The sequence below is a fragment of the Nyctibius grandis genome, chromosome Z, assembly GCF_013368605.1.
Source record: "Nyctibius grandis isolate bNycGra1 chromosome Z, bNycGra1.pri, whole genome shotgun sequence".
Lineage (NCBI taxonomy): Eukaryota > Metazoa > Chordata > Aves > Nyctibiiformes > Nyctibiidae > Nyctibius > Nyctibius grandis.
This window is the reverse complement of record NC_090695.1, coordinates 25,831,146-25,846,874: the sequence shown is the minus strand read 5'-3', so window position 1 is coordinate 25,846,874 and position 15,729 is coordinate 25,831,146. Positions and strand designations below refer to the sequence as shown.

The 15,729-nt window shown below is 40.1% G+C and overlaps 2 protein-coding genes across 6 annotated transcripts in view; one reads left to right on the top strand and one right to left on the bottom strand.

Moving 5' to 3' along the window:
* CERT1 (ceramide transporter 1) overlaps positions 1 to 2,100 on the bottom strand; it is a 76,873-nt gene extending 74,773 nt beyond the window's left edge. For both annotated transcript variants that reach the window (XM_068423351.1, XM_068423352.1), the window contains exon 1: positions 1,663 to 2,100. In XM_068423351.1, the coding sequence (XP_068279452.1) occupies positions 1,663 to 1,758 (96 nt within the window). In that variant the 5' untranslated portion in view covers positions 1,759 to 2,100. The remainder of the gene's footprint in view (positions 1 to 1,662) is intronic.
* Positions 2,101 to 2,264: 164 nt separating this feature from the next.
* Positions 2,265 to 15,729, top strand: part of POLK (DNA polymerase kappa) — a 35,290-nt gene continuing 21,825 nt past the window's right edge. Inside the window, exons 1-4 of one of the 4 annotated variants that reach the window (XM_068423674.1) lie at positions 2,265 to 2,579; positions 9,637 to 9,766; positions 11,500 to 11,717; positions 13,168 to 13,346. In XM_068423674.1, coding sequence (XP_068279775.1) covers positions 13,209 to 13,346 — 138 coding nt within the window. In that variant the 5' untranslated portion in view covers positions 2,265 to 2,579; positions 9,637 to 9,766; positions 11,500 to 11,717; positions 13,168 to 13,208. The remainder of the gene's footprint in view (positions 2,580 to 9,636; positions 9,767 to 11,499; positions 11,718 to 13,167; positions 13,347 to 15,729) is intronic. The other 3 variants (XM_068423676.1, XM_068423678.1, XM_068423677.1) reach the window with 3 other exon arrangements.

The following is a 15,729-nucleotide window of genomic DNA, read 5'->3' as shown; positions in this document are numbered from 1 at the left end:
AAAAGGTAAACTTATCCCTCAAGCACGTTCACTGCAACAGGTTTCATTACACTTGACTATTCGGATTACATCCCCAGTTCTCACAGGAAAGGCTGTGTCAGCTACACTCAGCATAATCATCCAGAAAAATAAAAAGTTTGCACATACTTAAGCTACAGAATATCAGAAGCCATGGCTTTACCTGCTACACCAGTAAGAAACAGCACCTGAATAAAGTATTTAATTTGCCAACATAAAAATCAATTATATCTCACAAATACTGAAGTTTCTAATGATAGAAACATATAATCAAAGGAAAACTTTGCAATGGAAAAAAAAACCCAAACAACAGAACTACACTAAACCAAAACCTCACATTTTAACTGCTGTAACATCTCACATCAGTCTAATCCTCTTCCTCCCCCATACACTATTAGATGTCAAGATCTTACAAATGAAAGCCGAGACCCTTCTTTCCTCCTAACCATTCCTCTCATCTCTGGGGTCAGAAACATCTTCAGGCTGGACAGAGTTCACCAAATCCCTCACAAAAAGCACAGTCCTAGCTCTGTTATGGCTGTTTTCTCAGCATCCTCGGACAGTTTATGATCTCTCTATCCTGTGACCTGTGCCTCTCATTCCGGGTGGTGTCCAGCCGTATCATGTAGGGCAGGAAAAAAATTCAAAACATAGCGCTTTAATTCTAAAGATATTTCAACGTTATTCTGAAGGTAGTTTCTGTAATAAAAAAGAAAAAAATCTGTGTGCAAACTTAGTAACTCAATACCCAACTTCAAAGTACTCCTAAAAATAAAATTTCCCAGTATTACCCAACACATACTTGCAAGTTATTTTCAGTTATAAAAAAAGAAAAAAATTATGTTTATTTTTAAAAGGGAAAACAAGCTCTAGTGCCATTTTCCTTCCGCTCTTCCCCACCTCCCCTATCTCGTGTTGCAGAAGTATTTTATTGCCTTGTTTTGACACTTGGACTAGAGGCCGTGCCCTTCCTGTACCGGTGCCCCCTCCCGGGGAGGGACCACGGGCTGCGCCTGCCTTCGGGAGCTCGCACGGAGGCCAGCGGGGTGCTGCAGTCCCAGCCCGCACCCGGGCCCGCCGCCGGCTCCGGCCAGAAGCCCAAGGCGCGGGGGAGACGCCCTCCGCCGACGCACCCCACCGCCTCCGCCCGGGCCCGGCTCCCCAGAACCTCACGCCGGGCTGCCAGGGGGCTCGGGGCGGGGGCAAAGGGCGGCACGGACCCCCGGCCGAGTGGCAACGACGCGCCCCCCAGCCGCCCGCGGCTCTCCCCCAAAGAAGGGCTTCCTCCCGGGGTGGGAAGGGGCGGGGGGCAGCTGCGCAGAGCCGGGGGGCCCAGCGGCGGGTATGTGCCGGTGCCCGCGGCTGAGGGAGGGGGCGCGGGCGGCTGGCGCCAGGCGGCGCAGCGGCTGCCTGGCAGGCTCCCCGCCGTCAGGTGGCGGCTCACCCAGCCGTGCCACAGCCGCTGAGCCTCCCAGCCCCCCTACCAGGCCCCTCCACCGGCGCCGAGCGCCTCGGCCTGATCCTCCGGAGTGGGCAGGAGACAGGCGGACGGCGCTGACAACCCTCGGCCAGCCACAAAGCGGGTGGGGCCGGAGTACGGAGAGGGGAACCGAGAGGCCGCGGGGACGGGTAGAGGCGGCTTACCTTGCTGAGCACCCCGCAGAGCTCAACAGGCAGCCCGAGCTCGGTCTCGGGGTCCTCCTCGGAGCCGGAGGAATTCCAGCTCTGGTTGTCCGACATGGAGACCCAAGCTGCAGCCACCGCCGAGCAGGGAAGAGCTAAACCAGCCCCCGCCCACAGCAGCCTCAGCCTCCTCCTGCCAAAGGGATGGGAGCGGCACAGCCTACTTGAGCGGCACCACTCCGCGCCCGCGGGTGCCACCAGCGCCGCCGGCCCCTGGCAGCAACGGGCCGGCGCCGAGGCACGTAGGCTCGGGCTTCCCCCCCACCGTATCCCCGCTGCCCCCGTCCACGGCAAGAGCCACAACACAGAGGTGGCGAGGGAAGGAGGGGCGAGCGCGTGTCCGCCTACTCCGCTCACAGCTCCACCGCCCCCGCCACCGCCGCCATCTTACGCGAGGGGGGTGCTCTGTGCCACTATTTACCAGCCCCGCCCCACGCCCTCCCTCCTAGCCCCGCCGGCCGGGCCTTATGGCGCCTGACGGGAGTTGGAGTCTTCCACGCGCTGCCGTAAGACCGGCTACCGTTGCCTCTCGGGAAGGGTAGTCTCTGGTACCCGCTGGTGCAGCACGGTGCGCTGGGAGCTGTAGTCCGCCGCAGCGGCCGTTCTCCCTCCTGTCAGCGGGTGGCCGCCATCTTGGATTCGTCGTTTCTGTAGCGCCACGGCAGATTTCGCCTGTGTACCCCCGATGAGGTGGCGAACTTCGCTCCTACCGCCGCCGACCGAGGGCAGCGGTGCTGCTTAGTGCGATGTTTGCTTTATTTTCTGTGGGGTGAGGGATAGCTCTTTCTTTAGTGAGGTGAAGTGTCTCTCCGGCACTGCTTTCTAGCGTGAGAGATACGGCCCCGTCTTCCCCGCCTCAAACCGGCGGGACTCGGCGGGTGAGCGCCAAACCTTTCCCTTAACAAAAATGGTGGCTGCGGAGGCCGCAGGAAGGGGTGGGAGGTGCTGCCGGCTCCCGGGTGAGTCGTGAGGGGAGGGCAGGCTGTTCCGCCGCAGGTAACAGGTCTCTGCTGACCGTGCGGAGCTGGCGGGCACCTGCGGCGCTCCCCGGGGCCTCGTGGTGAAGAGGCCGCTGAGCCCCTCGCCCTGCGGGCGGCGGTGATCGCGGTTAGGCGCGGCGTGCCAAGTAGCCGCGCTGTGCGGCCGCGGGTGGGCTCGGCAGCACGGTCCTCCCCGGCCCACGGGGCACCCCTGCGGCGCCCGCTTTCGTTCTGCTTCAGCGGCTGCTCCCAGAGCTGTGCACTGAGCGGAGCGGTCAGCAGTCTGCCTCGGCTGCGAGGTAGCAGTGTCCCGTCTTTTATTTGCCTAATATTTTTGCCGTTTAGGGAACGAAACGGTAATGTTTTTTCTTCAGACTTACGCTTGAGATATGTGTACTTGCAGATATTTATGGGTGGAGAAATATTTGCAGAAAGGGAAAAAAAAGGTGGTTGAATGTGTCACTTCACAATTTATGAGTAGATGTAGGGGGTTGGGAAAGATTTGTGCTGGCTCATCTCCTTTCTCATGATTTCTTGGGGGGAAAAAAGGTGTGTTAAATAGTGTTGGTTGAGGAAACTTTAGTTTTGGAACACACACTTCTGGTTACATCGCAAGAGCAATGCTGTATAATTGTATTTTTTCTGACATGACATGTCAGAATTGTATTTTTTCCTTATGACAAATCGTTGTGTAGTTTTTCCATGTTATGCTGCTTGAAAGTTTCCATGGAGGGTTTGTTGTTTTTGGGAAAGAGCTCTTAGCATTGACATAGCTATTTATATGCATTCTCTATATATGTAGCAGCTGAAAGTTAAATAATAGTACCAGCTCAAAGTCTCTGGTATAAAGATATTTACAATGAATGCAGCACTAAGAGTGAGTGATAAAGCAGTATCATTGCCCTAAACAGTTAGAAATAAAGAACAGTCACAGACATCTTAATACTTGTGTAATCACTGGAATGCACAGAAAAATTTTTATATGAGTCTACTGTGGGTGCTATTTTAGACAATTTTCTAATATATAAAATGTTGTTGAGAAACGATGTTCTTTGATTCACCAGCTGTTTGGAAAAAAAAACAAGATTTTTTTTTCATAGTGTCGATTGCAATGTACTGCATCTTGTTAAGCATGCAGAGGGGCTGAGTTTTATACATATTGTTACGTGTGAGACTAATTTACAGTTCTTCTCTGCAGTATGTTGATGAAGTTAAGTGATATCACCTGTAAAGCCTGTCGTGTGTTCCCTGATAAACTCTGAATTAACTTCTTTCTCTGTCCTGTTCTAGAGCTGGAGGTGAAGAGACATGTCTGAACAAATCCTTTTTGTAGTGGCAGTGATGTGTACTACATAGCCATGTGCTGTCATACTTTTCGACTAGGACTATTCACGTAGTTGCAGAAGTAGCTTTTTTTTTCTTTTTGTTTTCACTCCAGAATATAGATTGACTCAAATGGGTGTTAAAATTTAAAAATGCTATGGGTAGATATTCTTTCAGGTTGTTTAACAAACATATTAATCTTTGTTAGAGAGAATATTTGTTTAATTATTTATTTAGCTAATATTTTATAACCAAACTTTAAATGAATAAATACTGGATGATAAGAGGTTTGCCTTTTCAGATTTTCATATAATGCTTTGTCTGTGCTAACTAACAGAGTTTTTTTACATCTGCCACATCCTCCTAATATGTCTTATTTTTTCCGTAACATCACCAGCTTATGTTCTTCCAAAAGGTGTACTGAGATTGCAAATACCTTATGTAAATTGACTCTAATATTCTGACCATCTTTTTTGTATATAACTTGCTGTCTGTTACTCTTAATGGAATCAGGCCGTATATCCATTAGAAAGAATGTGGTGCAGTGGGACTTGGTTTGTAAAGGAAAGATTTGGTGCTGAGGCCCTTAAGTTCATCTTATATAAGCTTTGAGAGGTGGGACTAGCACTAGTCTGGTCCCATAGGGGGCACCTGTGTTAGCAATCGTAATATGTCAGATGTGCTCTGAAAGCACAGTCTTCCAGTTTAGTTTAATTTGAAAGGAGTCTGGTTTGTCTGCTCAGACACCAATCTGGGATGCAAACCAAAGTGTGGGAAATGAAGGTGACCGAACTGATAATGCTGATGTAGACCACTCATTTCTGCCTCCTTCTATGACTTTTCCACTGGACCTTTATTTTGCGTTTAATTGTTGTGTTTGTTCTTTCATTGCAAGTTGCAGTACTCAGTCTGTACCCCTTCTAGTGCCTTAGAGATTGCGAGTAGTTTACACATTATTGTTTTGACTGGAGATAGTCATCACGTTTGTTAGAATAGTGGAACAGATAACTGTTGTCCTGTATTGCTGACATACTACTTGTAATGCAAAAATAGTTTTTTGAGTTTTACTTCTAAAGATGTCAGCCATAAACATAAAGTGGCTAACTTTATAAATATCTACTATTTTTCTTCTCCCTTTTTATATCTTTTATTTCCACTATAGTACCTTCTGTTTTAGTATATTTATTGTATGTTATTATAACTCATTCACCACTAGTGTATAAACATTTTCTGATATGTTCATGCTCATGGTTGTATTTGTTCTTAAATTTAAGACTATTTTTCTTAAGAGGATCCTTCAAGGAGCTTTGTTTAGGCTGCAGCATACTGCCTAATAGTATAGGTTCTGAGATACAAATGATTGAGACAATTTTTTCTAACACAATTGTCTCTGTGAATCACTGTATTAGAGTTTTTCTTCTAAGTAAAACAAACAGAAGATTACTGCTATTTATTAATGCATTGGAAATAAACACATATCTGTAGAACCAAGGTTGCAGGTAACTACACCACTTCTGGTGTAGTTTTAACTGATGAAAGTTGTTAATAATAGTTTAGTTCCTTCATTATTTTCTTTATAGATTAAATTGCTATAACGTTTGTAGTAATTTAGAAGTACTAGGAAAACTTGGTTAGAAATTTGAGATAAATCTTTCAGTTTAAAGGGTATTGTGAAATGCTGAATAGAGACAGAAGAAGATATCGCAGTTCTTTGCCCTGTGAAAACACTTGAATTTTTAAAGACCTGAGGTTTTTTAGACAGGGAAGCTGAAAGCAGGATTTACAACAGAATTGTGCTGCATCTTGCCTCCCAGAACTTAATAGGGGATGAGTATTCCACTTATTTCACTTGAGTTGCTCTTCACATAAGTGAAGAATTATTCAAATGTTTTGATGAATGCTGTAAAATATGTGTTTTCATTGTCAGAAGCAGTCTCTATTATCTCTTTACTTTGCAGTGTGACTTGTTTACTTTTGAAAATGATTTAATTGTCTGTAATTTGTTATATCTTAAAGCCAGTGAGTTCAGAAAAGACATAATTCTAGGGCTTTGTTTTTTGAAGGCTAGTTCTGGGTGGTTGTATGGGATCCATGGTTTTGTAAAATGCTGAGTCAGCTGCTACTTAAAAAATAATCCCATTCAGCTGTGTCAGTTTACGTGCTTGGGGTTTTCACTTCTGCAAATCCTGGCCTGGTTTTCTGTTCAGTATTAATTTATCATGTACCTTGGCTGATTACATTTGTAAAAATACTTGCATATTTAGAAGATTCTGTTTTCTAGGGAACTAGATTTTGTCAAGTATTGAGAGAAAGAATAGTGAAACAGTAGCAGTTTTGAGTGCAGTAGTAGGGAACCTGGGTGGTTAAGACTGTGTATATTAAATGCTCATAACACTGTTGTGCAGTTCCTCCTGACAGTTCTTTTCTTGTAAATCACTACAGGATTAAAACTGACAGGAGTTCTCTTCTCAGGGCTACTTGGAAACCAGGGCTCTAGTAAGTATCAAACCTCCTGTGACTGAAAAGAATTGAGCACAGTTCTTCAGAAGGACAGTCTGATGTACTTGCTGGCGTATGTCTCTGTTGGTGGCTTATCCTGCTGAGAAGGAGAGACTTTAGAGCAGCTGATACTTAAATCATTATCAGAGGAACATGTTTTTACAAAGGAATGAGAGTTAAGGAGTTTATTAAATTTGATGCCATCAGCCAGAGTGTTTCCTTGCCAAATGAATACTCAGAAAAGACAGGTGCATTTCTTGTTGTAAAGTATGTAAAGTAAAGTTTACTGTTTTGGGATAAAATCCTTACCCAAGTAATGGATGAATCAAGTAGTATGAAATCAAATGCAATACTGGAGTTTGTAGTGTAACCTTTTAAATATCAGAAATGTTAAAAATATTCTAGCGGGGTTGGATTTTCCTAGTTTGTTGAATGTATTTTTGTTCTTGTCTTAGAAATTCAAGAAATAAAGCAGTGCGTTTGTGGGAAAACCATTGTTCAAATGGCCTGTGTATTGATACATGAATTTCTGTACCAAGGTGGGCTAGCTGTGTTTTAGTTCTTTAACGATGGTGACTTAAACAGTTGCATGCACAGCCTAGAATAAGGTACTTCTGTGCAGTGAGTGGAATAGGAAGTGTAGCTACGTGGCCACCAGTTAAATCTTAATTAGCGATTGGAGTGAAAACAAAGTGGTATCCATTAAAAATATTGATTTAGATGAGTTGTGGTCTTATTGGGAAGGTCTCGTAAGTCTCTTTTATTTCTTATAGTATTGTTTCGGTAGTACCCAGAGGCTTTGTTTTGAGGTGGCCTGTGATGTGGTTTCCAGTTGTAATAATTTCTAGTGCAAGGGAGACATTTGAAAGGTTGGAATTGAGAGTTACTTCTGAATCAGTCTGCTTGGCTTGTTTGTTCTGCATTCACTCTTCAATTCTTTATTCTTCAAATATTCTTCAATGCTTGGCAAAAAGTAATGAAGTAGATAAAGCATTTCATTCTTACTTGTGAAGTATAGTCTTTGGTAAAAACGATTTTCGTTTCTGTCCAAGAGTATCCCCATTCACTTACAGTGGAGTTTAACAGCTTTCCACATCTCTTGTCAAAACAATTTTCATTAGGTTGGTGTTTTGTTTGTTTGGTTGGTTGTTTTTTTTAAAAAGACTTGATTTCTTACCCTTTGATTCAGTATGTATATAACTTTCTACATTACTTCTTTGGGTTATATTTTATATTTTACATTTATATAAACAGAAAGTTTTTGGAAATATGTGAATATGAATTGTTCTGAGATCTAGAACAGTAAGTACTCATTAGTTTAGCATTTTTGGTAAAGGAAGTTGCTTACAACACCAAGCTTAATTCCATCTCAATAAAAAAGCAAGTGACAGCAAAGAATTGTTATTAGTGTCTTTTTTTTGGTAGCATTCTCACTAGGGAAACAGCTTATCCAGCTTGCTTGTTTTCGTTCATGTTGCTTGACTCGGCTTTTGAGGTTTTTGGGTTGGCTTAAGTGTGTATTATGATGAGGTGGTGGCCCAGCAAAGTTTTATGACAAGTGTATTGTTTGAAGTCACTGAAATTGCCTCTCTTAAAGTCTTAAACTACTGAATTGCCCTTTTACCGAAGATGTGTTAAAGCTGGGTATTTCATATTTGACTTTTAAGGATCTTAGGAACATTTATGAAGTATTCTAGGAGTTTCATATTATTCACAACTATCTTCTACATGGATGTGATTATTTTAATAATTGTTTTATGGAAGAAATTTTTCCATCACACACTTGCCCTGAGTGCTCCAGACTTAAGTTGTATTTGATAATGGATCATTTGTAAAGTTTTCATGAGAAAAATAAAAGACCAAGGATTTCGTGTGTATATATTGATATTTGGAAGGTAGCTTATTCTGTCTTTTTCTTCTCTTTGATGTTTTTGGTATAGTACTATCTTCAGAGACATTTATCTTTTGAACATAGACTGATCTGTACTACACCACACGTGATTTTAGCCAAAAGCCTGAGAAGTGATCCTGTGTGGTCAGAACTGGATGAGGTCACACAGAATCACAGAATCAATCAGGTTGGATGAGACCTCTGGGATCACTTGAGTCCAACCATTGCCCTGACACCACCATGTCAACTGACCATGGCACTAAGTGCCATGTCCAGTCCTAACTTTGTTAATTCTTTATTGTGCTTACAGTGCTTTTACAGAACTCCTATTAACATCTTGACCTTGTCATTGAAATTAAGGATAGTACCGATTTACTTCTGATGCATTCTATGTAATGACAGGATTCCTGAAGCTATTCTTTCATCCAGTCTCTACATTTGTACAGGAAGTTAGCTGTTATAATTTTGTTTTGTTCTTGCTAAAGTAAGAACAGAAGAGTTAAAGTAAAGGAATCACTAAAACATTTTAATTGAGGGAAAATAGGAAGTTTATTTTGGGCTCATACTACAATAATTGAGGTGTGAGATTTTTATGAAATATTACTGGAGGCTTTTATGAGTTTTACAGAAATTAAAGAAACTATTTTATTTAGATCCTTGTTTTAGCCACCCTAAAAATAATAATTAAAAAATCGTATAGAAAGGAGTCTTTAATAGTTGTGTTGCTATTTGCAACATTGGTATTTATTTACACACTGTGGAGATTTTCTCAGGGCAATTGGGATGTAAAAAATGGTCCTTTACATCTGACACATATGTCTTGATTCCTACTTTGGCTTTTGAGCTCTGGGGGGAGTAGGCAGTTGTGTATCTTAGTAACTTCTTTGCATCTGACTATTGGCATGAGCATCCGCGATAGCAAAGATGTCAGAATTTTATTTTCTTTATGAGGACTGGTACACAATTTACATGCATCAAATCATAATTTAGTATGTGAATAAATTCTTTTTCAAGCTTTTCCATACTGATATCATTCTCCAGTCCTAATATTTCTTCGCAATAAGTTGTTAACACTATCAATAAAAGGCAAACTGTTAACATACTTTGGAAGTGTTAATAACCTGCATAGTAACACTGTGTCCACTGAACTGAGTATTCTTAGAAATATTTTTAATCTTATGTATTATTTTATTACATGACAATAATAATATGAAGGCATTTAAGTTTTCATACAACACACAGGGTTTCTCTTGCTGGTATTGGAGGATTTTTAGTGAAGATGGGCTGGAAGAGCGGCACAGGATCAAACAGAAGCTATTGCCTTCAGGCTGGTTCAGTCAACTGTCCAAAAATATGCTAAATTTGAATAAAGGTAGAGGCTCTTGAAATTAAATTGTTGTTCTGATTTTCCTGCTGTTTCAGTGTCTTGATGCTTTCATATACTGTATAATGCTGTCTGACTGGTTCAGTTGAGTTTCTGTGCCTGCTCCCAGAAGAGCTTGATTGGGGTTTTATTAGTGGTCTTTTTCCACTTATAAGCATCCCAGGTTACTAACAAAGTTTTCTACACAGTACTGCTGTTCTGTCGTTCCTCTCCACTTTTTTGTTTTGCATTAACTGTTGGCATCCACTGCCAGCGTCTTCCTCTTTACTTCTAGAAGTCCTTCCAGAAGCAATTGGAAAGCTACCTCCTCCCCTTGTAGATGATTGTCCTGCTCCCTTTCCCCCTTCCCAAATCACAGGAATAGTAGGATAGTATTTAATTGTAGACTGCCTTCACAGAGTTCTCTGATTTCACACCCTGCTTACTAAGTATGATGCTGAGAGAGATTTTAACGTGTTCTGTTAGAGGAAACAGCTCAGTCTTGCAGCAGCTTCTTGAGGTGACAAAAATATGCCACTCCTTGCCTAGGCTGAGTTAGTATTTCATTAGACTCTAAACCTTTACCCACTTTTTCCAAGTTGTTTTAGCAAAAATTTTATAAGTTTGCGTTGCCACAAGCTAAATATTTTCTCTAGGTCAATTTTCCATTAAGAACAGTTACTACTTGTCCTTACCAGTTTCTACACTGACATTTTGTTCACATTTTACAGTGTGTCAGACTGTGTGTTTTCCATTTTCATTATGTCTATAGCAGATGATCCACTGGTTTTATCTGACAGTGCTGTATATGTTGTCTTATTGTTGCTTTTGTGATTCATTTCACTATGCTAAATATTTTACATATTTTTTTCAGACCTGGTAATCTGAAACCAAGATAATCTTTAGGTTCTGTTCATGTTAAGTGGCTGAAAATTGTATCAGTTGTTAATCATGTTTTTGCTTCTGTACGCCTTTAAGCTTTCGTGGAGAACTAACGTCATGTCCTCAAATTAATGTTTTCTTCTTAATTCAAATTAAGTTATTATTTGATATTTATACACTTTATCATCTGATACTAGCAATGTATTTTGTTCCACACAAGAAGCTGAAAAGATAAAACACATCAGGAGACCACCATTCATGAGACTTTTTAAAGACAATTATTTTTTCCATCACTGGTATCAGGGTAATTTTTTTCATGCTGGATATATAACAGTGTGATAGAGAAGGCTTTTGACTGGCATGAATTAGTGTTTAAAGCCTCTGCTATAAAACTGAGCCTTTAAGAGTGGTCTGAATGAGGAGAGGGGAAAGATTTGTATATGCTAGGGACAAAGACACTTTCAGGAATAAGGAACAGCTAAAAATATTGCAAACACTGGAATAGGAAATGGAAGCAATCTTGTATTCATTCCAGCTTCTTGAAGGGAAGAAGTGATAGAAGAACCAAGGGGAATAGTGGAGAAGCATTTACCTTGAAGAAAGTATTTATTGGGAATTGTGCCTGTTACTTACCAGAGATTGCCAGTAACAATGGAATTGTTCTGGAGCTTATTGATACAGGGGTGCTCATGAGCTTGAGATGAAACTTGGAATGCTGTGTGGGATGCAGTGCTTTTACCTTTCACTGAAGTCTAGCAAACCTGTTCTGGTAAATGTGTATGTTAACTGTAAGAGATTGTCCTACTGTAAGTGAAAAATGTATGAAAATTTTCATCTTCATGGTCTTTTATTTGATATAGATACACCTAAGAGCTATGAAGCCGCTCCCATTCCTAGTTGCCGTTATAGTAGCTCAAGTGCTGCTAAAGGGTCAAGAGGAGTTCTGGTGTCTACATTACCTTCTGTTCTTTGAAATACAACAAGCTGGAGATAAACACAACATTACTTACCTGATCTTGCATCTTTGGAAGACATCATAAATAATAATCTGAATTAATAGAATACGATTAAAATCGAGGTATTTTTGTCAGAACTTTTTTTTTAAGATGGCTTTCTTTAATATCTTGACTTCAGTTGGCTAGCGTGTTTCAGGAGAAGATCTTCAGGAAAATATGAACAATGGCACCACTAATTTTAAAAAGTCACCCATGTGGTTCTTTAATAGCAAAAATTCATCTCTAAATGCAAAAATACATAATGACCTTCTTCAGTTTGGTTGCTAATGAGGCCCACTTAAGTCCTGGAGTGGAAAAGCGGCATTTAAAGAAAAAATGTAACACACTTAGATTTGTGTAATTTGTGGTTGTTTAATAGAGCTGCTGTATGTGCCTGACAGGATGTGGCTCCTCCAAACAGCAAGGGCTCCTGTTGCAGGGAGCAGCTTGAACAGAAGATTTAGGAGTAAATGTGCTTCCTGCATGAGAGTAAGGCTGAAGTGGTTTATGAGTCAGCCACATTGGGTAGGAAGAAATTCTTCCTGTATGCTTTACCAGTAATAATACATGTTAAGTAATTTATGCCAGTATCACACTTAGGTTCTGCTTGTTTTAATCTGCCAAAAATAAGACCACAGGTTCATGCTGCAGAGAGTATAATTTGCTTTCATTAGTTTTTTAAGATCAATTTAATATCTAGGCAATTTATCATATAATTAGAGCCTGTCGAAGGATTTAGCTATTTACTTTCCATAAGCAACAAGGGAAGATGTCAAGAGTTCACATATCAGAAGTACTTGCATGTATAAGAAATTACTGATGGCAGTAATTGAGTAGTAAAGGCTTGTTAAATTCTATTAGTTGGATACCATGACTCTACAAATTAATGGAAAAAAAGAATGCATGAATTTTATCCTGAATTAAACAATAGGGTTTTATTCAAAACTTTTAATTGAACACATCTGTTTCTAGAAGATGAGCTTTAACACAAACAAAAGTTTTGAATTTGAGCTAGAAATTACTGAGAAAGATTCTGTGGCTTGTCTCAAGTAGGAATGAGGACTAAATGAACAATGGTCTTCTGCCGTTTAAAAATTATTCGATTTCTTTTCTTTTAATGTGGTAATCTAGTGAGCAGTATTTTGTGTTTAAGGCAGTATTATTTCATCTGACAGGATAACATAGAGGCACAAATCTCATGTGCATGTGTAAGGTACTAGCCTTTACCTGAAGATGGTGGTGCTCAATTACTTCTGTAAGGGAGCTTTTAAAAGAGTATGTTTTTAAGTTAACAGAGAAGTAAAATCTTACTGTCTCCAAACACTGATAGAGTTACAGGTGGCTTTATGTGGTGAATGTGGCAGGTCAGTTACTCTACAGGAATGCAAGTCTTCATATTTGTGATAGTTATGTTGTTTTCTGAATATGTATAAAATGCTTATTCAGTAAATGTAGCAAATGAATTCTGTATTTTTTTTGTATTGTTCAGCTGGAACTTAGAAACACATATATGAATTAAATTCTTTTTTTCAGGTATTAAGTCTTAAAAGAGGTACTTGTTTTCAAGAAGTACTATGGATGAAATGAAAAAAGTTGGTAACAGCTCTTGCAGTGATGGAGTTCTACTTAGAATGGGCCTTAATGATAACAAAGCTGGAATGCAAGGTTTGGACAAAGAGAAAATCAACAAAATCATCATGGAAGCTACCAAGGTTGGTTTGATTACTCTTTTCCTGCTGCTTTATCTGTTGTCCAGTATCATAAGGCCCTCTTCCTCCCTTCCCCAAATTTTATCCCTCACATGTGTAAATGGAGGGCAGTTTCTAAGAAGAAATGGATGTGTGAGGAGGAAGGGGAGGGACTGTAGCTTAGGGTACCACAGGGTACTGTTGGATTCATCCATAGGGACATGGAGGAATTCAACTGAGTACATCCTTAGGTGCTCCCTTTTTACCCAAAGCAGTACATAAATATCACAGCATTGTCCAAAGGTAATTGTGAAGGTTTCAGCTTCCTTAGGCTTCTTGTTTTCCCCTTTTCCGTTCCTTTTGCCTACCCCATCGTTAATCAGCCAAGCAGATCTACATCTATTGGTCACCTTCCTGTAATTGATGAATTTGATGTAATCAGGTTTTTATAGTACTTTCAGTAGAATTTCTTTGTGCTTACTGCCGGTCTTCTTGACTGTCTTCTCAGTATTCAAGAGAGGTGGCCAGTAGTGTGCAACTTTGTACCAAAGATCCACAGAGAACCCCACAAATCTACAAAGCAGTGAAATATTAGTCCTCTTACTTGTTATTGGAGAGTGTTCACATAGAACTATACGGGGATAACACTTTATTTGAGCAGCTCTGAGTTTTCTTACTTTTTCTTGCACAAATGTGTATTTCGTTTGGTGTTGCTATGGCCCTAGGTTATGCGCTTGATATTTTGCTCATGAATTCTGTGTTGACTACTGTTGCTCTGTGGTAAACTGCCAGGGGCAGGGGGGAAGAAGCAGAAAACATATTACAAACAGCTCTTATTTGGCAAACTTTTTTTTGCTTGCATTTTCACTTTGATGATACTGTATATGCTATCAAGCCCCTTATTGGTTAGATGTTTCTTCTACTTATTCTGTTCACTCTTTCTTGAAAACTTAGTGCTTTGTCAGACATATCCCTAGTAAGGATATTTGGATAAATGATTTTGTCAGAACAGTTACTGTTTCCTTTCCTGGTAAGAAATAGAATGAACTGTAAAACAGGCTTTCAAAACTGATACATAGGCATCTATGTATTAGAGTGTATTTCTGTCGAAAAAAAAGCAAAAAAAAAATATAAATACCAGATACAGCTTGAGAAATCTGAAAAGAAGCATTGATTCTTTTTCTTAAGCTTTTCTTTAGTCTTCAAAATTACACCTACAAACACTACCTACAATTGTATTACACAACGGTTTTAAGAGCATTTCAACTGTGAAATACTGCAAAAGATGTGAAAAAAACCTACAGCTTAATAACAAGCTTAAGTATTGGGTTGCTTCCCAAACCAACATTTTGGTACTTATTTTTTTTAATGAGCCTGAACAAGTCGTGTGTGATTGCACAGGGGAGAAAAGATGAAATGCATGTCTAATAGTGGAAGAAGATGCACCCTAATTTCTTCTAATTAGGGAGCTCTTCTAAGCAATGAGACATGACACATTACAGTCTTGCCATTCATCCTTTTTATCATTATTATAAAAGTGTTTGGTTTTGCTTTTTATATAAATGTCTGATTCTTATTAGACTATGGTTGAATTCTTGGCATCAGTGACAGTTTGGTAGTCAGAGGCTTTGAGATAAAAATTTGTCCGCTTCTGCAGATTTTATCAGGTGGTTCAATAAAAGACATTACCTCTTCCTGCAGATATCGTTTCTCTTGTAAGCTAAGCAGATGTTGCAAGAAAAATATTTCCTGGTGGTTTTGTATTTTCCTCTTTTTCTGTGTCGTTCTGTGCCCTCTTTGTTATGAGTCAGGAAGGGAAGTCCCGTTATACATTCTCTACATGATTGTTGTCTTTTTATGTTTTCATTACATCTCCTTTTTTTCCTTCATTTTCTTGAAGGAACATATACATACTTGAGACCAAGAAGGCTTTTTTATACCCCTTTACTTTCCACCATCCTCTTCCAAATAGCTTCTAATTCTGCAGTGTCCTTCAAGATTAAATGGCCAATGAAATACTCAACATTATAAGTGGATTTGACTTTTACAATGTCATTATTTATTTCCATGTAGATTAAATGCTTAAATCAATTTTTTTTAGTGTTTTATACTCTTTATCTTGGAGGTATTGCAAGGAATAATTTGACTTTTATCTACTATTTTGGAATTTTTGTTGTCAGGTGTTAGAATGAGTAAACATAGTAAGTTCTCTGAATAGTCCCTTATACTCATCTGAGTATGGGGGACCTGAGAAGGAGAAATATGTTTGTATCATTTGAGGAGAGAGATGTAAAGCACCACTGGTCTCTTTTATGTATCATTTGTATGAAAATCCAAAGTATGCATCAGAAACTGTTACTGTGTTTTACATTTTCTGTATTTAAAGATCGAATGTAGTTGTTCATAG